The sequence below is a fragment of the Triturus cristatus genome, chromosome 8 (assembly GCF_964204655.1).
Source record: "Triturus cristatus chromosome 8, aTriCri1.1, whole genome shotgun sequence".
Lineage (NCBI taxonomy): Eukaryota > Metazoa > Chordata > Amphibia > Caudata > Salamandridae > Triturus > Triturus cristatus.
Window position 1 is genome coordinate 1,686,568,591 of NC_140591.1, and position 24,150 is coordinate 1,686,592,740.

General features: G+C 51.3%; 1 protein-coding gene across 4 annotated transcripts in view; it reads left to right on the forward strand.

Moving 5' to 3' along the window:
• Positions 1–24,150, forward strand: part of LOC146808607 (NACHT, LRR and PYD domains-containing protein 3-like) — an 800,827-nt gene that overhangs the window by 211,201 nt on the left and 565,476 nt on the right. For all 4 annotated transcript variants that reach the window (XM_085623632.1, XM_085623634.1, XM_085623635.1 and 1 more), the window contains exon 6: positions 22,541–22,609. In XM_085623632.1, coding sequence (XP_085479758.1) covers positions 22,541–22,609 — 69 coding nt within the window. The remainder of the gene's footprint in view (positions 1–22,540; positions 22,610–24,150) is intronic.

Consider the following 24,150-nt stretch of genomic DNA (forward strand, 5'->3'; position numbering starts at 1 on the left):
GCCTGCAGTAGCTCATGATGATTTTCACTGATCAGAAATAGCCCTCACTACAGAAAAAGCTCCAGACCCCTGCACTAAAGTATGCTGTGCCTAACCCTTTAGTATGTTGGCACAAAAGCAGTCAGTCTTAACTTAGAGACAATGTGAAAAGTATTTATACAGCACACAAACCGTAATAAAGTGAAAACATAACAGAATAAAAATCTCAAACCAATTTAGAAAACTAGGATACATTTTGCTAAATATAATTACACGAAAATGAAATAAAATGAAATAAGTCCAATTAGTAGAGCCAGAGTTATGAATTTTTTAAGTTCTTAGTTTGAAATAGCAGCTAAAAGATCAAAACACCAGCCACCAGGATGTGGGCATGCGAGACCAGGGCAAAGTCAAAAGTTTGGATTGACTACGATGGAGCACAGGTCGAATACACAAGATGGATTGGGCACGGTCTCAGACTACCTACAGACTTAGAAATATTTCTGAAGAAAAGTCCAGGAAGAGGTAGAATTCAGCAGGGCAAGGTGGCAGGCGGTGGCCAAGAAGGGGTCATTATTGTCGGGGTACGCTGGACGAAGTCTCGATGAAGCCATCTATGATGGCGGGAAAATGCTGAGAGCAAGAGAGGCCAGGGAGGTTGTTCTATTCGATGGGGAGCCTGTCGCCTCCGAGCCCTTCAAAGATTTTTACCTTTTGACTTAGACATTTTTGGGAAGTCATAAATCTTCAGAGCTCCACGAGGCCAGATGCTGCCACTCAAATGTGCCTTTAAACAGGATTTCCTGCTGCACACACAAACGTAGTGTGAGCTTCCTTGTAGTCAGGCCGACTGGTGATGGACCTTGGGTAGATAACAGGCAGGTAGGTCCACGTCGTCTGTCAGTATTTGGTGAAAAGTTTTCTAAGTTCCAACTTTTAGGGTTGGGCAGGAGCAGCACCTCTAATGGAACTTCCAATGGTCCAGGACTGGAGGGCACCACTTAGGGGCACAGGTCAGGTGCAGGGTTTAAGGTCTGGTAGTACTGGGTTCAAATAGATGGTTTACTTCTCCTGCAAGCAGCAGGGCAGGCCTCAAGCAGCAAGGCAGGCCTCAAGCAGCAAGGCAGGCCTCAGGCAGCAAGGCAGGCCTCAGACAGCAAGGCAGGCTTCAGGCAGCAAGGCAGGCCTCAAGCAGCAAGGCAGGCCTCAAGCAGCAAGGCAGGCCTCAGAAAGCAGCAGGGCAGGCCTCAGACAGCAGGGCAGGCCTCAAGCAGCAGGCAGGGCAGGCCTCAGGCAGCAGGGCAGGCCTCATGCAGCAGGTAGGGCAGGCCTCAAGCAGCAGGGCAGGCCTCAGACAGCAGGGCAGGCCTCAAGCAGCAGGGCAGGCCTCAAGCAGCAGGGCAGGCCTCAAGCAGCAGGGCAGGCAGTGCAGGCCTCAAGCAGCAGGGCAGGCCTCAGAAAGCAGCAGGGCAGGCCTCAGACAGCAGGGCAGGCCTCAAGCAGCAGGGCAGGCCTCAAGCAGCAGGGCAGGCAGGGCAGGCCTCATGCAGCAGGGCAGGCCTCAGGCAGCAGGGCAGGCCTCAAGCAGCAGTGCAGGCCTCAAGCAGCAGGGCAGGCCTCAGGCAGCAGGCAGGGCAGGCCTCAAACAGCAGCGCAGGCCTCAGGCAGCAGGGCAGGCCTGAAGCAGCCGGCCAGGCCTCGGGCAGCAGGGCAGGCCTCAGGCAGCAGGGCAGGCCTCAGCAGCAGGGCAGGCCTCAGGCAGCAGGCAGGGCAGGCCTCAAGCAGCAGGGCAGGCCTCAGGCAGCAGGGCAGGCCTCAGGCAGCAGGTAGGGCAGCCCTCAAGCAGCAGGGCAGGCCTCAGGCAGCAGGGCAGGCCTCAAGCAGCAGTGCAGGCCCCAGGCAGCAGGGCAGGCCTCAGGCAGCAGGCAGGGCAGGCCTCAAGCAGCAGGGCAGGCCTCAAGCAGCAGGGCAGGCCTCAGGCAGCAGGCAGGGCAGGCCTCAAGCAGCAGGGCAGGCCTCAGGCAGCAGGGCAGGCCTGAAGCAGCAGGCCAGGCCTCGGGCAGCAGGGCAGGCCTCAGGCAGCAGGGCAGGCCTCAGGCAGCAGGGCAGGCCTCAGCAGCAGGGCAGGCCTCAGGCAGCAGGCAGGGCAGGCCTCAAGCAGCAGGGCAGGCCTCAGGCAGCAGGGCAGGCCTCAGGCAGCAGGTAGGGCAGCCCTCAAGCAGCAGGGCAGGCCTCAGGCAGCAGGGCAGGCCTCAAGCAGCAGTGCAGGCCCCAGGCAGCAGGGCAGGCCTCAGGCAGCAGGCAGGGCAGGCCTCAAGCAGCAGGGCAGGCCTCAAGCAGCAGGGCAGGCCTCAGGCAGCATGGCAGGCCTCGGGCAGCAGGGCAAGCCTCAGGCAGCAGGGCAGGCCTCGGGCAGCAGGGCTGGCCTCGGGCAGCAGGGCAGGCCTCGGGCAGCAGGGCACGCCTCAGGCAGCAGGGCAGGCCTCAGCAGCAGGGCAGGCCTCAGGCAGCAGGGCAGGCCACAGGCAGCAGGGCAGGCCTCAGCAGCAGGACAGGCCTCAGGCAGGGCAGGCCTCGGGCAGCAGGGCAGGCCTCAGACAGCTGGCAGGGCAGGCCTCAAGCAGCAGGGCAGGCCTCAGGCAGCTGGCAGGGCAGGCCTCAAGCAGCAGGGCAGGCCTCAAGCAGCAGGGTACGCCTCGGGCAGCAGGGCAAGCCTCGGGCAGCAGGGCAGGTCTCAGCAGCAGGGCAGGTCTCAGCAGCAGGGCAGGCCTCAGGCTGCAGGTAAGGCCTCCGGCAGCTGGGCAGGCCTAAGTCAGCAGGCAGGGCAGGCCTCAAGAAGCAGGGAAGGCCTCAAGCAGCAGGGCAGGCCTCAGGCAGCAGGGCAGGCCTCAGCAGCAGAGCAGGCCTCAGGCAGCAGGTAAGGCCTCAAGCAGCAGGGCAGGCCTCAAGCAGCAGGGCAGGCCTCAGGCAGCAGGGCAGGCCTCGGGCAGCAGGGAAGGCCTCAGTCAGCAGGGCAGGCCTCGGGCAGCAGGGCAGGCCTCAAGCAGCAGGCAGGCCTCAAGCAACAGGGCCCGCCTCCGGCAGCAGGGCAAGCCTCGGGCAGCAGGGCAGGTCTCGGGCAGCAGGGCAGGCCTCCAGCGGCAGGAAAGGCCTCAGGCAGCTGGGCAGGCCTCAGGCAGCAGGCAGGGCAGGCCTCAAGCAGCAGGGCAGGCCTCAAGCAGCAGGGCAGGCCTCAGGCAGCAGGTCAGGCCTCAAGCAGCAGGGCAGGCCTCAGGCAGCAGGCAGGGCAGGCCTCAAGCAGCAGGGCAGGCCTCAGGCAGCAGGGCAGGCCTCAAGCAGCAGTGCAGGCCCCAGGCAGCAGGTCAGGCCTCAAGCAGCAGGGCAGGCCTCAGGCAGCAGGCAGGGCAGGCACCAAGCAGCAGGGCAGGCCTCAGGCAGCAGGGCAGGCCTCAAGCAGCAGGCCAGGCCTCGGGCAGCAGGCAGGGCAGGCCTCAAGCAGCAGGGCAGGCCTCAGGCAGCAGGGCAGGCCTCAAGCAGCAGTGCAGGCCCCAGGCAGCAGGTCAGGCCTCAAGCAGCAGGGCAGGCCTCAGGCAGCAGGCAGGGCAGGCCTCAAGCAGCAGGGCAGGCCTCAGGCAGCAGGGCAGGCCTCAGGCAGCAGGCAGGGCAGGCCTCAAGCAGCAGGGCAGGCCTCAGGCAGCAGGGCAGGCCTCGGGCAGCAGGGCAGGCCTCAGGCAGTAACATTCAAGTGCCACATGAATGACACTCAGAGTGACTTCTTGCAAATTAAACCAAGCAATTAAGCCCATGGGAAGAGATACATACCAGAAATGATGCCCTTTTAAGCAATGAAAAGCTCTGAAAACATCTTATAACTGCTTCAGAGCCCTGGACACGACTCCATTGCACCTTTCTAAGATCATCATACTCCCATTTCAATTAGGAAATACTGTTGATAATCATTAAATGTGAACCCTAAGGTCCAGGTGGGATGTTTTTTAAGGGTAAAAGTGGTGCCTTTACTGTTTTCATGCTGCTTTTCTAAAAATGTTTCATCTTCGGCATTCATAAAAACAGAAACTATTTAAAAGAAAAAGGACTGTTAGGTTATATTGGCCTCTGATATCTGACCAGCAGATGTGTACCCGCCCCCTGAGGAAGCAGCCCTGTGTACACCTCTTGAATTATGAGGCTTAAGAGGGACAAATTATGCGGCAGTATTGACTAAATTATTCAGCAAGAAAGGCAAATTATGCGGCATATTGTGACGCATTTGATAGAATTACTTCCTTGCATTGTAAGTTTCATTGCTGGTAGCCCTCCCTGGGAAACAATGTCACGTTATTAGTGCCAATTCAACACCAAAGTACAGCATTAAGCAATGGAACAAAACTCGTGTTCTCCCTCATTGATACGATGCCCAGTCCAGGATCAAGGTAAATGCCCTCTTTACTTAAATGATCCATTGGGTGAAGCTAAACACCTACAAGCCTGAAATCATGATGGTCTGGAAGAGTACTCCACCGTGGGACTCCACGCGAGGGCCACACCGATGCCAAGAACCTCAGGATCGTCATCAACAGCAAACTCAACATTACTACCCAAGTCAACCCCATGACCGCCTCATGTTTCCATGTCCGTAAGATGCTGAGGAAGATTCCGAAATGGCTCCCAATCAGTACCCATAAAACCAGCACGCGCGCCTTTGTCACAAGCAAGCTGAACCACGAGAACTTACTCTATGCTGGGATAAACAAGAAACTCACCATAAGACTGCAGACCAATCAGACTGTGAAGTTATGATTCAACTTTGAGAATGAGTAGATTGATGAAAAATGGTTTTGTTCTTGCAATTTCATCCCCGAAGAAGCGGCATGTAAACGCCGCTCAAGACGTGTTGGCTGAAAATATCCCATATTCAACAATAATTCATCAGTTGTTAGAAGTTTTGGGAGTATATACTTTCATGGTTTAGAAAAACTTGTTGGAACATATATTGTTACAATGGTAATGGTTTCTGATTAGGCAGTGTGCCTTAAATACATTTTATTGCAAATCGATGCACCATATTCGCATGTATTCAGTGGTCAATTATTTGTTATAATTGTCTCCCTAGGAAAACGTTATGTATATGCTTAACTCAGAGGAAAGGTGTAAAATATTTATGCCACACTCAAACAGTAATAAAGTGAAAACACAACACCAGACAAATCATAAACCAATTCAGAACAATAGAGTAAATTTTAATAAATTATTTGACATCAAAACGACGAACATCCAATCAGTAGAACCGGAGCTATACATTTTTAAAGTTGAAGGTTCAAAATAGTGCCTAAAATATAAAAGCACCAACTGTGGACATCTGGGCGCGCAAACCCGGGTCAAAGTTGTAAGTTAAGACCTACAGTGATGGAGCATGATTCAGATACAAGGAGGGTCATTAGGATGGCGGGCGGACTTAGTCCGCCCGCCATCCTGTCGGAGAATGGGACCGCCCGCCATCGGTTTGGGGGTCCCGTTGCAGACATTAGGATGCGCCCCCCACACTGGCGGGCACATCTTGCATTCCTGACATTGCGGCGGGCGTTGCTCTCAGCACAGCCCGCCGCAATACCAGGAAGGCATGTCGTGCACTTCCATGCACAATGTGGCAGGCACAGCGCTGTGCCTGCCATGTTGTGCATGGAACTGCAGGGGGGTACCATAGGTACCTCCCATGTGCACCCCGCCATCCCCCAGATTCCCTGGGGGCCCGCTATGGGCCACCAATGGCAAAAACCGCCTACCTTTCCATGGCGCCAAGGCACATCCCCGCATTTATGCTAATATGGATGGCGGTCTCTCCCTGACACCGCCACCATGTTAGCTGCTTTTCCGCCCGGTCGACTCTGCAACCGGGTGGAAAACCGGCAGATGGTCTTTCCGTCTGCCGGGGTGCCCCCCGCCATGGTAATGTGGTGGGGGTAATTTGGAAGCGGGCGGTGGTTTTTAGCGGTCGGATCGCCACCGCCATACGGCGGGTGGCAATCCGCCCACTATCCAAATGAGCCCCAAGAAGTGAATTGGGTTAGGTCAGCGTTTACCTTCCGACTTTGAAAATATTTGAGAGAAAAATGTCTGAGAAGTTCAGAGGGTCAAGGCTGCAGGTGTGTCCACGGAGGGAGCTTCATCGTCAGATGGTCATGAAGCGAAGCTGCTGCAAAGATTTAGTCACCAAACTGGAAGTCGAAAATCTCCAGTGGGATGAAGCAGAAGGCTGTAGTCGAAGACGGATGCCCCTTTTGGTGAATGACCATTGAAATGGATTTGCTGCTGCAGAGATGAACTTAGCGGGAAAAGCCTCAAAGTCAATCAGACCAGCGATGCAGCTTGGGCAGATAGGTGAGCAGGATGGTCCCGGTCCCCTCATCCTGGATCTTAGAGCTCTTTTTTCCAAAGCTTGTCTAAGTCCTTAGTTTTGGAGAATGGCCACCTGGGCACATTTAGCACCACAACTAAGGGTTCAGGAGTAGATGGAGACGATTGGGGGTTCAGGACTCACTCAGACTGGGTCCAGGTGCAGTTTGAAGATGGTGGGAGCCTGTAATGTCCCTGTGGCTCTGAACGGGAGACTAGCGACTGTTGTTGCACTACCACTCATCTAAAAAGCAGGACATCTGCAGGGGCAATGAATGCCCCCCTAGACTCCTGCGACACCTCTTGGCACTGCTGATATGTCACAGGAATCCCACCAGATGTCCCAAGAGGGAAGGGGGCTGGAAGAGAGAAAAAAGAACTTGGTACACCTTGCAGCCAGGTCTAGCCAGGTCTTTGGGATCACAGGAGGTCATTCTCTCTTGAAGTAACCACTCTCTTGACTATACCAAAAATAAAGAGAGGCAGAAGGGGGGATGCACCTATGCTTACTTGGCTTTTAAGCTTGGAATTCACTGCTGTTCAGTCTAATATCTAATGATAACCTGCTTAGTTTCCGAAAACAACTGAAACATATCTGTTCTCCTGAAGTGGTTTCAATCTTCCCCAATCAGGTTACCTGTTAGTGCTGGGAAGCCTGTGTTTGGGTAGCCATGTGCTTTATAAGACACTTGAAATAGGTCATCAGTGCTGTCCCTGGGGGCGTTGTCTGGATGGAACAATGGTACACAGATGGATCAGTGAGGGATTACACTTACGGTGTGACCATGAAACAGTACAATACCTAATAGTTCATACAATCACCTTCGATCACTCTCTTCGCTCTTCATATCACAGGATGGGTGGATTGACCAAGGAGTTCTCAGAGTAAGAAATGACTCAAGGGTAAATGTGGAACATTATAGCGCTCAGAAGCTCCCCCTAAATCTCTTGTGTTGATCTAGTGCTCTCTCTGGAGAGTTAACGACTGCTCAGAAAATCATAACATTACCATAAATCATAAAACCAAATAAGGTCAAGCGCTCATGGGCTTTCAGAAGAAAAATGGCACTCAAATAAAAGTCTAACTATTACAGAAATAAAACAAAAGTGGGAGGGCAATTGTCCATGACTCATTCACTCCACACACAATTGTGTGAAAACACAAGGAATAATACACAGTTCACTTACTCTGAACAAGTGTTGGGGGGCTTCCATCCTCTTTAAGTTCCCCGCACATTCTCGAGCACTTGCAGTTCAAACAATCTTAATAGGGGCACTGGGACGACTTTGGTATGTTATATTGTTTATAGAGCGCACAGCTACCCCAGCAAAGGGGCGTCCCGGTGCTAATAGCAACTAACAGGAAAATCAATTAAAAAACAAAGGAACCTACAGTGAGGGGAAGAGATGTGTCTTAATTGCCTTATGGAATGCCAAGTAATTGGTCAAGCCATGGATTGACAGTGGGAGAGAGTTCCACAGTTTGGCTGCCAGTGTGTGGAAGGAATGCCCACCAGCCCGTACTCTCCTTACCCTAGGAACTACGCCAAATGTTGGCCCATGGAATGAAGTTGGCCGAAGGGAGTATAAGGTGAGAGCAGAGTGGCCAAAATACCAGGAGAAGAATAGTTCAAGATTTTAAAAGCGATGCAAAGGGACTTAAACTCCACGCTTCTGCACCTGCAACCAGTGTAGTCGAGGAAGTTCTCGGGAGGTCAAGAAGAGTTCTGGCTGCCGCCTTCTGAACTGTCTGTAATCTCAAAGTCTCAGACTCAATAATCCCTAGATAGAGCGAGCTTGCATAATCCAATCTAGACAGAATGGCAGCCTGAATGATAACCTGTTGAGTGGACAGATCAAAGTAACCTAGCAGTGGTTTGAGCCCCCGCAGAATGCCAAAGCAGGTCCCTGCCACTTTCTTCGTTTGGACCTGAAAGCTGAGGGCTGAGTTCACCCAGACACCCACATTTTTTACCACCAGTTTGGGGGTGGGAGCATAGCCCAAGCTTGTAGGCCACCAACGCACACTCCACAACTCTACATCCCGCCCAACCAGCAGGACTTCAGATTTACTCTTGTTGAGCTGCAAACAGTTGGCCGACATCCATACACAATAGTTGCAAGATCGCTCTGAAACTTTGAAGCACCCTGCACAGAATTGCCAGAGAGTGCCACCACCAGCTGTGTATCGTCGGTATACGATACTATTGTCAGCCCTCTGCTCCTAGCCACAGCTGCTAATGGTTGAACATAAAGGTTGAACAGCTTGGGGCTCAATGCTGAGCCCTGTGGCACCCCTTGTTTGAAAGTATGGATCCGCAAGGAAAAAGGGGTACCGTCACTTGGAAGGTCCTCTCAGAGAGAAAGGAGGCAAACCAATCCATGGCCAAGCCCACAATACCCGCCTCCTCCAGCCGTTGCAGAAGAACCGGGTGGGAGACCATATCAAATGCGGCACAACGGTCTAATAGAATCAATGTCGAAGTACGTCCCTCATCCAGTGTGACCCTCAGATGTTCGGTCACGGCTAGGAGCTACCTGGATTTGGAGCTACCTGGATTTCGTCTAGTTCCACCAGAAGATATTTTGGAGATAACTGGAGGAGGTTGAGATTTTAGCTCCGATATAGGCACTGCTGTAAGAAGGTAGCCTGATATATGCTGTCCACTAGTTCTAGTGGGCACCTTGTATCAGTCCTAACAACCCCTTATGGTGAATTGGTTAAAGACAACCTTTATTGAAAGCTATCCTAGTGGTAGCTATGGAGAGCAGCCTTCGGGCTAAGTCTTGAAGGAATGTAAAGCAGCTTGTTTTACCAGTCTATAATCTCTTGAATGCTCAAATGAAAGGACAACCACACCAGGTATATATTTAAAATATATGTATTTAAGTTAACACACACCCCTCTAGTCTCTTTAAGAGACTGGAGTTCGAAAGACTTTGTTTACAAGTTAGCAATTATCAGTAATAGCACAAATACACGTTTGGGCCCTAGGGGCGTACCAAACCATATACCAAAAAAGTGGTATAAGAATCACGACTGAACGAGACACAAGGCCTAGAGTCTGTAGAATCGCTGGGACTCCAAAGAACCACCCAAGGTAGTGACACAGGGGACCCCCGGGGACTTTATGCAGTGTGTAAACACAACCACGGGTTCCCGTTATCTTCAATGGGCAATATCGGGGTTGGAAATTTAAAGATTAGGGACACTTAGAATCGAGTCAGGATTAAACCCTTTTGGACTTAAGAAATTCTAGGGCTAGCATCCATGGGAGCACCAGAGTACTCGAGTTACCTCACCCAGGGAAGCTGAGTGCATAGGTGTCTTTTGGTGTCGGGTCGTGTCGTCGATTGCAATGGAAGCCTGCACAGACCTGCTGCTGCCGTGAAGAGGAGAAGTGTCTGAAGAAATCCAAGCCTGGATCTAGGATGTAAGGAACCTGAAAGCAGAGGGGAAAGAGTCTGGGTCACTAGCCAGTGACCGAGGGCAGGATGGACCAATGCCCACAGATGCTGGGTGCTTCAGGTGAGTTGATGGCTGTCTTGACTCTTCAGCCACGAGGTCCAGGAGGCGTCAACAAAGTCCATGAGCCAGATTCCAGCTGTCCCCCTAAGTTTGTCGAGTGCTGCGGTGTCGGCGACCAGATTGGACCCAACAAGCCTTGGCAACGGCAAGTCACTGGAATTCAGAGAAAGGACTGCAGGGCAGACCAGCAAGGTCTGAGGTCCTCACCCACCAAGGGTAAGTCAGGGCACGTCCGGAGCAACCAGGAAAGCCCCAGTAGATAAGGAGTTGCCTTCGTGGGGACCTGCTAGCCAACGGGCTAGTGATCGCGAAGGAGCCTCGAGCGGTCGCACTTGAAACTGGCCCACGGGTCACTCGTGGAGTGCAGGCCAGCAATCTTTGGTGCAGGAGGTGCTCAAGGCTGGAGCTACTCGGAGCCCAAAGCACAACTTTGAGGAGGACCAGGAAGATGCTATTGCTGCAAAGGATCACGGTGTTCAGGGGTCACGGTTCCACTTCACCCACAATAGCCACGGGCCTCAGCTTTGCTGTGGACTCCGGATAGCCTCGGAGAAGTCTGGAAATCTACCTCTGGTGATGCAAAGACTTAGGCGTCTGGTGGGGGCTTCAGCAAAGCAGATGGGTCAGTTGCTTCTTTGGAACCTGTCAAGCAGGGGAGTCACTCCTTGACCCCAAGGGAGTTTCTTCCATCTTCTAGTCGTGATAGAAAGTCGAAGGTCCAGGATGTATGTTGCAGAGTTTCGTCCAGGGTAATCTAAAGTCGCAAGGACTGGGTTCCCATAATTATACTAAGTTTGGGGGTTGGACATACTCTAGGGACCCACCTATGGGAGGGTTTGGAAAGAGGGGTGGTTACACCGATTCCCTTTGTCCAGTTTCATGCCAGAGCAGTGGCAGGTAGCCCCTGCAACAGGTGTGAACCGGGCTATGCACAGGGACACCAAGTGTGCCCCCAGTGCAGGACTTCAAAGCACCAGAGAGTGCTCCCGCCCAGCCCCAATACACATCTGCCTGTCTGGACAGGAAACCTATTGTCCAGGCCTCCCCTGTTCGAGTTTTGGTCAGCAGCAGGAGGCCAGACCCGTGTCTGTGGCAGAGGCATCTATTTTGTGATGCCAGGGCTCAAGAAAGTCCACCGGGTTTGACCAGTGTGAACATGTCTCTCCCTCTAGAAGGTTGGAATGCTACCCCCGCCTCCAGAACTGGCGGGGGGGGGGTATTAAAAAGCATTTGACACCAAACACGACATGTTTTGACACAGCCACTCCAAAGTTAGCATTTACAGCGGGGTTATAATGCACTTAAGAGTATATGGTATGGCTGTATCACAGAACAGCCATAAGGAAGGGTTTCTGAAAGCTGCAGAGGGGATCAACCCATGCTTGGGCACCCACTCACACAAAACCAAGCACTCTGCCTTCAGGATTGTCGAGACCTGCCATAGGAGTGACTTATAGGTTTATATGTGTCTGTATATTCATCAAACGATTCCTGTTCTCAGGGAATCAAGTAGCACACACTCACAGATTTCTTTGTTTTATCCCAAATTCTTAATTCTTTTGGTAGGTATCCAGTCTCAAAAAACACCAACTCGTTTCGCTATCCACCGATAGCTTGATCACGGTTGTTATTGCACATTTGAATTACCCAATAAAAACAATTATTGTTAGTCATGTGATTAGTGATGTCAAACATTTTTTCGCATGGAATTCTGGTCCATGTAGTTGTTCAAACCATATATATTGTTAGCATGTCATTACGACTTTAACAACTAATATTTTTTCCCACAATTGAAGTTAAATAAGAACCAATATTGCTTTCCATCTGTCTTTTATCTATAGACTCTCACATTTAACCTTATCCGCTTCCAATGTTATCATAATCATTAATTTTTGTGTGTGTTACTGCGTTCTTATTATAAACTGCCAATATACCACTACACTCTCATCCTTAAATCCTAGCGGTATTGGGTTTTAACTGGTTATAATTTAAAAATGTGAGTTCATTGATTTATTTACAACGATGGGGAACCGGTTCTTCACCATTCTTTAATAACAATGTTGTTAATAAAGTTATTGTGAATGCAGGAATTGTTGACGTGATGCATTTACTTCACCGTCAACAAACTATCTTTCTATATTTAATACCCTCTAGTGGGTTGATGCTCTAATCTTGTATGTACGGCTTTGTACGCCCTCTAGTGGGCAAAAAAAAAAACATCGCATTCAATGATTTTATTACAATACATGGATTATTCTTTTCCTTAAATTAAGTGGTTGGTTGTATTTTATATGATTTGAAACTAAATTTTGAATCCTTTTTTTAAATATTTTATATGTTTTTTTCCCCTCTTTTTAATATTTTTCCTATTTAATTTATTTATACATATATTCTTTTGAAGATTTATTCACCTGTCCTCCCTCCTATTCCTCTTCTCTCAAAGTACTCTTTATGGAAACAAAGATGGTTGTTATCTGTTCCTACAGATGAACATACAGTTCTTCACTTTGATTGAGGCCCCATGGCATAAAAGTCCTGAAATTCAGAATCTGACGTGATTCTCTGCGTCTCAAGTTTTTTTCACGATCTCCCCCTCTTTCATGTAGGGGTATTGTCTCAGGAGCATAAAAACGTAGGGATTTCCAATCTCCTCCGTGGTTGGTTTCCATATGTTTTGCAACTGCATTGCTCCTGTCTTTATTGACTGTTGCTCTAACATGTTCCAAGATTCTCTTTTTGAGTTCGCATTTTGTGCTCCCTATGTACTTCAATGAGCATGGACATTCGATCACGTATACCACAAATTGGCTTTTGCAAGTAATTAGTTCTTTTATTTGCCATGTCTTGTTGTTTGGTAATCCGACTTCCGTCATATTTTTGGCAATTTGACAAACCTTACACGTATAGCACTTTTTAAAGCCCTTTGTTGTTAGCCATTGCATTCCCTTTTTTTTGGTGTGATCTTGGTGATGGCTGTGTATCAGTTTGTCTCTCAAATTCTTTGCCCGGCGAAACGTGATGTTAGGGTGTTTGCCCATAATTTCACTCACAATCGGATCCAATTGTAGGATCTTCCAGTTTCTTCGAAGGATGTCCACTATTTGTTTCAATTCTGTATATATCTATGTGGATATAGGTAGCCTATTCCACTGTAAGGGGTGCAAGCAGACCCTTACCCAGGCTGCAGTAGCAGACCTGTGGTGTCATTTTGGAGTGCTTTCCAGGGGTGGCATAATACATGCTTCTGCCCCTGGTATGCCTCTGATGTACCTATGCCCGAGGTACATAGTATACCATATATACTAGGGGCTTTTAAGAAACTCCAGAATCCAATTAGATATGTACCTAATGTACATGCAAACCATTTTAGAGAGGAAGCAGCTAGACTGTGGTGCTGATTAGCAGGGCCACATCCAGACTAAGATCGAAAAACAGTGAAACACCAGCAAAAAGTGGGGGTACCCATGTGAAGCAGATCCTACTCTCCTACAACTGCACAATCCATATTTTGAGAAAGAAAGTTGTCCAAAAATTGCAGAAGATGAACTGGATTGAAGAATTCTTTAGATGCACCATCCTTAGTGATTCGAAGACGTGCCGGTTCAAAAAGACCATATTTGATGGCTAGTTGGCATAGAGAGAAAGGCTTTATGGCGATCATTTGTTTCCTTTTACAAAGTCTGCTGCCAGATGATTTCCTGACCTTCAAATGTTTATGGACAATGGATACGGGCATCTGTGATCAACTGACAAGCTTGTTCATGGCGTAAGAAACAAACGACGAGTGTGCGAGGCTGTATATTTTTCCTTCCTGGAGAGGACCGATGCAATGGGCTCTCTGCAACTCCAACGGTTGATTAAATATAAGACCTGCGATCTTTGGAAGAGTTGTTTTGAGAAAAGTTTTAGGACGTCATTAGGATGGCGGACGGATTTTTTCCGGCCACCAACGTAGCGGAGATTGGGTCTGACCGCCATGCGTGCGGCGGTCATGTCCGTTATATTATGATGGGCCCGCCACCGCAACGGTCAAATTCCGCATCTTTAACATTGTGGCGGGGGTGCTGGCAGCAGCACCGCTGCATTGCGAAAAAGAGCATTTCACTGCACTTCGTGGCAGGCACAGCACTGTGCCTGACGCTTGAAATGAAATGAAAGTGGCTTTTATATAGCGCATAGGTACCCGGGGGCATCACAGCGCTGCAGCGGATGCTAGAGGGGGAGATGCTTTTTTTTTATGGGAATAGCCAAGTTTTTAGTTGTCTCCGAAATGCAAGATGGTTAGATTCCTTACAGATGGGGAGTGGTAGGGAGTCCCAGAGCTTGGCAGCATTAGTTGAAAAAAGGCAGCCACTTGGTGCAGTGAAATGTAGTGCACCTACAACCCCCCAACACAAGGGGGGCCCGCAATGGGCCGCAAACACGGTCTCTGCCAGCCTTCCCAATGCGGGGAGACCGCCGCGGAAAAGCTGGCTTCCCCATGCATCCTAATCCGGACGGTGGAAAAAGCTAGGCACTGGCACCATTTTAGCAGTCCAGCTCCACCCGCCAGGCCAGTAGGCGGATTACCGGCGGAAAAGCGGTGGACGGATGTTCACACCGCCGCAGTTACCACCGCCATCATAATCCGCCCGCCATCCTAATGACCCCCTTAGCGTCTGAACCTTGTATTCTTTCTGAGAAACCAAAGAAATGTACGTTGTCTCGGCCACTTTTGTCTTCCAAATCTACAGGTTTACTCATAAGGAATAGAAGTTCTTGGTCCCGATCCAGTATATTGTTACGGTGGTTCTCTACAACAACAACTTGTTCAGCGAAGTTTTCAAGACGGGTTTGAAAACCAGCAATGTCTGCACGGATAGATTTAGTTTCATTTGTTAGGGCAGAAATGGATGTCTCCATGCCTTCTAGACGTCGTCCAACTGCAGATATTTCCTGAAGTATACGATCCATAATTGGGTCAGGAGCAACTGTCATAACAGAAGAATTAGGTGGCTTTTGAGTTGAAGGGATGGTAATTAAAGCTTCTGGGGTGGAAAGGCCTTTATGCAAAGCTTCCGAGTACAGAGGCTGTTTGATGGTTTTATTATTCACCTTACTTGATGGCATCACTTACTGTTCTCTTTTGTTTACTTAATTCAGTAATTAGGTAAGTAATTTTCTTGATTCTCTTTTTCACTTATTAAATATTGTTAACCCAGAATTAAAGCAAGGTGTTGACTTTGCTGAGAGGGATCCCAATAGTTCAGACACTCTTGTTAACGCAGTGCAATAATTATGCCAAAGTAGCATAAAGTCAATGCGTAGTGTCTGAGAAGAAATACTGAGAACAATATTAGGGATATGGAAGCAGAGAGCAATATTAAGACCAGTAGTATTGGGAGACTATTGACTTTCAAACATAGAGATACAATTCTCCTGTAAAATAAGCAAGAAGACTTGTAGGAGAAAAGGGCTTTATCAAATGGTACCTCTATAATCAATCCTTCCTTGCTTCACCAAGAGCTCAGGGTGACGGGTAAAAGAACAAAGTCACCTCAGTTTTGTGTTCCTTATGAGTTTCCCCTTTAAGCTCCATACATGCGTCACATATTAAGATTCTTCATCTGATTTATTATGTTGATATGTTTGGTAGGTTTGACATCAAAGAAATGTTTCTGCCTCAGCTCTGCTTATCACAGGTTGTAGGTTTCGCGCTTCGTCGTCTTCACTTTCACTCTGATATCAGTCTCCGGGAATCTCCTCACAAAATATCTGTAACAGCAGCAGGTAGAACCGTGAAAAGCCTCAGATGCTTGAGCACCAGGAGCGTGCTACATACAGGAGCGGCCCGTATTCAACTTGCCCCTCTATAGCGTCATATTTCAGGCGCAGATATTTCTCATCTAGAAGCAAACATTCATAATGGAATAAACGAGGTTCTCTTCAAAAGCATTCCTCTCAGTTTTAAGAATCCGCCGCGCAGCATGGTCTCCTCAAGCGCTCTTGTCGGATCAGAGCTGCGCGCCATACTCCAAGAGAGCTGAGACCTGTGATCTGTGTCACCCGGGCATCGGGGCGCCGCCTCAGCATCGGGGCGCCGCTGCCGACAAAAGACCCACGTCCGTACTTTACGAAAGAAAGACTGTCAAGCTTCGAAAATGTCACATTAGCGAATCCTTATGTTTATACAGCGCCTGCTTCACAAACACGCTGCCGCTCGCAATCCGAAAGGCTCCACAGCGCCGAGCTCCGGTATCAAGCGGCCAGACTGCGCCCGGAAGAGCTCCTTTCTGTTGTGAGTCCTCCCACAGCGGTCAGACTGCGCCCGGAAGAGCTCCTTTCTGCTGTGAGTCCTCCCACAGCGGTCAGACTGCGCCCGGAAGAGCTCCTTTCTGCTGTGAGTCCTCCCACAGCGGCCAGACTGCGCCCCGGAAGAGCTCCTTTCTGTTGTGAGTCCTCCCACAGCGGTCAGACTGCGCCCGGAATAGCTCCTTTCTGCTGTGAGTCCTCCCACAGCGGCCAGACTGCGCCCCGGAAGAGCTCCTTTCTGTTGTGAGTCCTCCCACAGCGGTCAGACTGCGCCCGGAAGAGCTCCTTTCTGTTGTGAGTCCTCCCACAGCGGTCAGACTGCGCCCGGAAGAGCTCCTTTCTGCTGTGAGTCCTCCCACAGCGGCCAGACTGCGCCCCGGAAGAGCTCCTTTCTGTTGTGAGTCCTCCCACAGCGGTCAGACTGCGCCCGGAAGAGCTCCTTTCTGCTGTGAGTCCTCCCACAGCGGCCAGACTGCGCCCCGGAAGAGCTCCTTTCTGTTGTGAGTCCTCCCACAGCGGCCAGACTGCGCCCCGGAAGAGCTCCTTTCTGTTGTGAGTCCTCCCACAGCGGTCAGACTGCGCCCGGAAGAGCTCCTTTCTGCTGTGAGTCCTCCCACAGCGGCCAGACTGCGCCCCGGAAGAGCTCCTTTCTGTTGTGAGTCCTCCCACAGCGGTCAGACTGCGCCCGGAAGAGCTCCTTTCTGCTGTGAGTCCTCCCACAGCGGCCAGACTGCGCCCGGAAGAGCTCCTTTCTGCTGTGAGTCCTCCCACAGCGGCCAGACTGCGCCCCGGAAGAGCTCCTTTCTGTTGTGAGTCCTCCCACAGCGGTCAGACTGCGCCCGGAAGAGCTCCTTTCTGCTGTGAGTCCTCCCACAGCGGCCAGACTGCGCCCGGAAGAGCTCCTTTCTGTTGTGAGTCCTCCCACAGCGGCCAGACTGCGCCCCGGAAGAGCTCCTTTCTGTTGTGAGTCCTCCCACAGCGGCCAGACTGCGCCCGGAAGAGCTCCTTTCTGTTGTGAGTCCTCCCACAGCGGCCAGACTGCGCCCGGAAGAGCTCCTTTCTGTTGTGAGTCCTCCCACAGCGGCCAGACTGCGCCCGGAAGAGCTCCTTTCTGTTGTGAGTCCTCCCACAGCGGCCAGACTGCGCCCGGAAGAGCTCCTTTCTGTTGTGAGTCCTCCCACAGCGGCCAGACTGCGCCCGGAAGAGCTCCTTTCTGTTGTGAGTCCTCCCACAGCGGTCAGACTGCGCCCGGAAGAGCTCCTTTCTGTTGTGAGTCCTCCCACAGCGGCCAGACTGCGCCCGGAAGAGCTCCTTTCTGTTGTGAGTCCTCCCACAGCGGTCAGACTGCGCCCGGAAGAGCTCCTTTCTGTTGTGAGTCCTCCCACAGCGGTCAGACTGCGCCCGGAAGAGCTCCTTTCTGCTGTGAGTCCTCCCACAGCGGCCAGACTGCGCCCCGGAAGAGCTCCTTTCTGTTGTGAGTCCTCCCACAGCGGCCAGACTGCGCCCGGAAGAGCTCCTTTCTGTTGTGAGTCCTCCCACAGCGGTCAGACTGCGCCCGGAAGAGCTCCTTTCTGTTGTGAGTCCTCCCACAGCGGTCAGACTGCGCCCGGAAGAGCTCCTTTCTGTTGTGAGTCCTCCCACAGCGGTCAGACTGCGCCCGGAAGAGCTCCTTTCTGTTGTGAGTCCTCCCACAGCGGTCAGACTGCGCCCGGAAGAGCTCCTTTCTGTTGTGAGTCCTCCCACAGCGGCCAGACTGCGCCCGGAAGAGCTCCTTTCTGTTGTGAGTCCTCCCACAGCGGTCAGACTGCGCCCGGAAGAGCTCCTTTCTGTTGTGAGTCCTCCCACAGCGGTCAGACTGCGCCCGGAAGAGCTCCTTTCTGCTGTGAGTCCTCCCACAGCGGCCAGACTGCGCCCCGGAAGAGCTCCTTTCTGTTGTGAGTCCTCCCACAGCGGCCAGACTGCGCCCGGAAGAGCTCCTTTCTGTTGTGAGTCCTCCCACAGCGGTCAGACTGCGCCCGGAAGAGCTCCTTTCTGTTGTGAGTCCTCCCACAGCGGTCAGACTGCGCCCGGAAGAGCTCCTTTCTGTTGTGAGTCCTCCCACAGCGGTCAGACTGCGCCCGAAAGAGCTCCTTTCTGTTGTGAGTCCTCCCACAGCGGCCAGACTGCGCCCGGAAGAGCTCCTTTCTGTTGTGAGTCCTCCCACAGCGGTCAGACTGCGCCCGGAAGAGCTCCTTTCTGTTGTGAGTCCTCCCACAGCGGTCAGACTGCGCCCGGAAGAGCTCCTTTCTGTTGTGAGTCCTCCCACAGCGGTCAGACTGCGCCCGGAAGAGCTCCTTTCTGCTGTGAGTCCTCCCACAGCGGTCAGACTGCGCCCCGGAAGAGCTCCTTTCTGCTGTGAGTCCTCCCACAGCGGTCAGACTGCGCCCGGAAGAGCTCCTTTCTGTTGTGAGTCCTCCCACAGCGGTCAGACTGCGCCCGGAAGAGCTCCTTTCTGTTGTGAGTCCTCCCACAGCGGCCAGACTGCGCCCGGAAGAGCTCCTTTCTGTTGTGAGTCCTCCCACAGCGGTCAGACTGCGCCCGGAAGAGCTCCTTTCTGTTGTGAGTCCTCCCACAGCGGTCAGACTGCGCCCGGAAGAGCTCCTTTCTGTTGTGAGTCCTCCCACAGCGGTCAGACTGCGCCCGGAAGAGCTCCTTTCTGCTGTGAGTCCTCCCACAGCGGCCAGACTGCGCCCCGGAAGAGCTCCTTTCTGTTGTGAGTCCTCCCACAGCGGTCAGACTGCGCCCGGAAGAGCTCCTTTCTGTTGTGAGTCCTCCCACAGCGGTCAGACTGCGCCCGGAAGAGCTCCTTTCTGCTGTGAGTCCTCCCACAGCGGCCAGACTGCGCCCCGGAAGAGCTCCTTTCTGTTGTGAGTCCTCCCACAGCGGTCAGACTGCGCCCGGAAGAGCTCCTTTCTGCTGTGAGTCCTCCCACAGCGGCCAGACTGCGCCCCGGAAGAGCTCCTTTCTGTTGTGAGTCCTCCCACAGCGGTCAGACTGCGCCCGGAAGAGCTCCTTTCTGTTGTGAGTCCTCCCACAGCGGTCAGACTGCGCCCGGAAGAGCTCCTTTCTGCTGTGAGTCCTCCCACAGCGGCCAGACTGCGCCCCGGAAGAGCTCCTTTCTGTTGTGAGTCCTCCCACAGCGGTCAGACTGCGCCCGGAAGAGCTCCTTTCTGCTGTGAGTCCTCCCACAGCGGCCAGACTGCGCCCCGGAAGAGCTCCTTTCTGTTGTGAGTCCTCCCACAGCGGCCAGACTGCGCCCCGGAAGAGCTCCTTTCTGTTGTGAGTCCTCCCACAGCGGTCAGACTGCGCCCGGAAGAGCTCCTTTCTGCTGTGAATCCTCCCACAGCGGCCAGACTGCGCCCCGGAAGAGCTCCTTTCTGTTGTGAGTCCTCCCACAGCGGTCAGACTGCACCCGGAAGAGCTCCTTTCTGCTGTGAGTCCTCCCACAGCGGCCAGACTGCGCCCGGAAGAGCTCCTTTCTGCTGTGAGTCCTCCCACAGCGGCCAGACTGCGCCCCGGAAGAGCTCCTTTCTGTTGTGAGTCCTCCCACAGCGGTCAGACTGCGCCCGGAAGAGCTCCTTTCTGCTGTGAGTCCTCCCACAGCGGCCAGACTGCGCCCCGGAAGAGCTCCTTTCTGTTGTGAGTCCTCCCACAGCGGTCAGACTGCGCCCGGAAGAGCTCCTTTCTGCTGTGAGTCCTCCCACAGCGGCCAGACTGCGCCCCGGAAGAGCTCCTTTCTGTTGTGAGTCCTCCCACAGCGGCCAGACTGCGCCCCGGAAGAGCTCCTTTCTGTTGTGAGTCCTCCCACCGCGGCCAGACTGCGCCCCGGAAGAGCTCCTTTCTGTTGTGAGTCCTCCCACCGCGGCCAGACTGCTCCCCGGAAGAGCTCCTTTCTGTTCTGAGTCCTGAGAAGAACCCTACAAGATACTTGCAAGGGTTTGAAATGCGTCAACAGTTTTTCTCCCAACTAAACAAGTTTTCTGTACCTGTAATACCACTGTTGCTCATGTGCAATTAATTTAGAATTTGATAAATGTTTTTGTATGAGCTCAGTAGGGTCACTGTTTGTTGATTTGCCCTTGTAAAAAACAAGTTGAATACTCCCTGGATGGTATTAATCAGGGGCCTTTTTTTGTATCAACAAATCTTTATTTGCATAGAACCAGAGCGAAAAAACACTATTCTGTATCATGATGTCATATTTGTTGTGTGTATTATCTGTGTGATGTGCTCAATGCTGTATATATTGTAAATGTTATGTCCCTGTGTATTGTAATCCTCCTGATTTGATGAAATTTGTTAAAATTGATAATTGTGGTACTCTTTTATAAAACAATTTGAAAAACACAAATAAGATAAATTTAAAAAAAAATGAGGTGTGTGATCATCGGTTGTGAATGGACGGTTAAATGGGTATCGGTACTGGCACTTGTTTGATATTTAAAAAGTATATATGGCCCAGTCTTACTGATTAAGGACCAAACCCTGTATAGTTTAGGAACTTTCTAAAAATTGCATTTTCAAAATTGTAATAAAAAATCTGATGTTACCATTAAAGATGGTTTAGCATTACAATTCCATAGCTACCAAACATATCAAGCTGTCACTCAGGTGGGGATGCATTTTATAGATGTGCGGTTCAGCGGGACATAAGACACTTAATACTGTTTACTTTAGATCATGGGTACTCACAAACTTTCTCTCGGGGGCCAAATTTACAGTGTGGTTTGTGGCTGAGGGCCGCACCGGTGGGGGCGGGGGCAGTGGGGGAGGAGGCGGGGCTAGAGCAAAAAAAAAACTATGACCATGAGGTTGAACACAGGCCCCTGCAGCGGACGCCTTCGTCCACTGAGCCACCAGACCCGGCATTCACACATCTATCTATCTATCTATCTATCTATCTATCTATCTATCTATCTATCTATCTATCTATCTATCTATCTATCTATCTATCTATCTATCTATCTATCTATCTATCTATCTATCTATCTATCTATCTATCTATCTATCTATCTATCTATCTATCTATCTATCTATCTATCTATCTATCTCACACTCCGTCTCCCTCCCTCTCTCTCTCTCCCTCTGTCTCCCTCACTGTGTCTCCCTCTCTCTGTCTCCCTCCCTCTCTCTCCGTCTCTCTCCCTCCCTCTCTGTCTCCCTCCCTCCCTCTCCCTCCCTCTGTCTGTCTCCTTCCCTCTGTCTCCCTCTTGTCTGTCTCAGTCTGTCTCCCTACCTCTCTCTCTCTCTCTCCCTCTGTCTCCCTCTCTGTGTTTGTCTCCCTTTCCCTCTCTCTCTCTCTCTCTCTCTCTCTCTCTCTCTCTCTCTCTCTCTCTCGTCAAGATAATTATTCGGCTTCTTCCACCGGGGCAATGGATTTCCATGCCCCTCCCCTACGGGCAGCATAACAAGGGGAACTGATAGCGGTTAGTTTCCATCCCATTAGGAGTGTCTTGAGACAGAGAGTTGAAATGCCTTGGGGGCTTCTGGGGACTGACATAATGTCTAGTATGTGCCTTATCCATAGCGGCTATAGTGAGACTACAGGCTCACAATGTATTATCAAAAACTATTTTTTCTTACTTTCAGAACTCAAAGTAAGGACCTACATCTCCCTCTCTACCTCTCTCTCTCTCTACCTCACTCTCTCTCTACTCACTCTCTCCTCTCTCTCTACCTCTCTCTCTCTCCTCTCTCTCTCTCTCTCTCCCTGTCTCTCTCTCTCCCTGTCTCCATCTCCCTCTCTCTGTCTCCCTCCCTCTCCCTCTGTCTTCCTCCCTCTGCGCACTCTGTCTTCCTCCCCCTGTCACCTCACCTGCTGCTCTCACTCCCTGCTGCCCTCCGTCACCTCACCCTGCTGTCCTCCTCAACCTTTGACACCTCACCCGCGCTGAGACAGCTTCCGAGAACACACACAGCCGCCGCCGCACCCAAGTACTTAACAGGTGTTTTAAAAACCATTCACTTGTTAATGAGGCTTTATTGTATTTCACCTCTTCTTAGCGCCCCTGCATCAGGGGCGCTAAGAAGAGGTGAAATTCAACAAAGCCTCATTTACAAGTTAATGGTCTTTAAAAGAAATCGCCCGGGCCCCAGAAGCTCCACGCTGCTGCAACCGGCGATGTAAAAAAACACACAGGTATGATGTCTGTAAGGTCCGCGGGCCGCCACGGAAGGCTTGCCGGGCCGCCGCCGGCCCGCGGGCCGTACTATGAGTACCCGTGCTTTAGATGATGTTCTTTATTCACAAGTATTGCTCGCAATTCATTATACAGTTATTTCTCTCTCTTTCTCCTTCACTCTTCTTAGGTGAGGATCGAGAATGCTGGGACCTCAGTGAAGAAAGATGTCCCTCGAATGAAGCGGAAGGAGCCACAGGTAATTTTCAAACCATCTCTTCTTCCAATCATGCGTTTGGGTAAGTGAGGGAAGACGCCTCTTGTCCTATCCCATCACCAGGTGAAGTTGAAGGTTTTCATGACCTATCTTCTAAGTATAGTGTTCTAACTAAGTCTTTGATTTGGAGAATGGCTATATCAACAGTCATTTAGCAAAAGAAAAAGAAAAGAAAATAGTAAAATAAATACAAGTTATGATCCAAAATTGCATTCTCGTCTTTGTATGGGGAATTTACTCAAAGCACTCGCTATTCTGTAAAGAATTGTCCAACAAGTTCAGACTTGATACTCTGGACGCTTTAAAGTGGAGAACCCTTACTTTTGTGGCGCCCGCGTCTTCACTTTTAGCCACCTCCCGGTTCCCGCTCTTTCCAAGTATCTGGTCACGTACCTGGGCTAGCCACATTCCTCCAGGATGTGGCCGGGCTCTTCACAAAACCGGTGGCCTCCTGGCTTCACTTTGCTCTGTTTGGGGATTCCAGTCTTCTCCAATGCCTCAGGACAGCCTTGTAGTCCTGGTTCCTGCGTCTTGTGTGTCCTTCTCTTGTTACGCATCTCCCACTCTGCAAATGCCGTTGGTTCTCTCTCTGAAGATTGCTTTTCCAGTCTCTTGAATGTCTTCCCTTCTTGTGATAAGATTCTGGAAGCGCCTGTATTCCAAGGCCCGAGGTCAAGGCCTGCCTCTTCCGGCCTGGCTGACATATTGTTCAGAGTTTTACGCCTCCTGCCGCTCTAATTTGTACTGGCCCGGCCACGGTTGGTGCAATACCCTTTCTAGCTTCTTCATGGACAAAATTCGTTTGATCCAGCAGACTTTTACTTCGTGTGCGGACTCTCTCGCGGGTGATGGGCTGATTGTGCCTCCACAGGGTTCTCTCAAACGCACTTTGATAGCTTTCTCCCCTGTGGACCTCGCAAGTTCTTTGAAAATAATCAATGGCCTAAAGACTGGTTTTCCCTCGGATCCCTGTTCAGCTAGACTGCTGGCAGCAGTAGCGGAGATTATTAATCCTGAGGTCAACACTATTATCAATGCCTCCCTTGGGGAGGCCGGGGTTCCGCTGGAGTGGAAACAGGCCAAAATTCTTCCTTTATTGAAGAAACCTTCCCTTGACCCCTCGAACTATCGCCCAATCTCCCTTCTTCCCAGCCTAGCTAAGGTTTGTGAGAAGGTGGTGACCAGATAACTCACTGAGTTTGTGGAAAAATCTGATGCTTCGCATCCAGCTCAGTCTGGATTTCGTGCGTCTTACAGCATGGAGACAGCGTTAGTTGAGATCTCTGAAGCAATCCGTGATTGCTTAGATGACTGTGGCAGAGCAGCTTTGGTTATGCTTGATTTGTCAGCGGCTTTTGACACGGTGCTGCACTCCAAGCTGCTTACCCGCCTCTCTGAGATTGGGGTCTCTGGATTGGCCTTGGCCTGGCTGAGGTCTTTCCTGGAGGGGCGAGTCCAGCAGGCTTGGCTGCCACCGGCAGCCTCGTCCCTGCAGGAGGTCTCTACAGGTGTTCCCCAGGGCT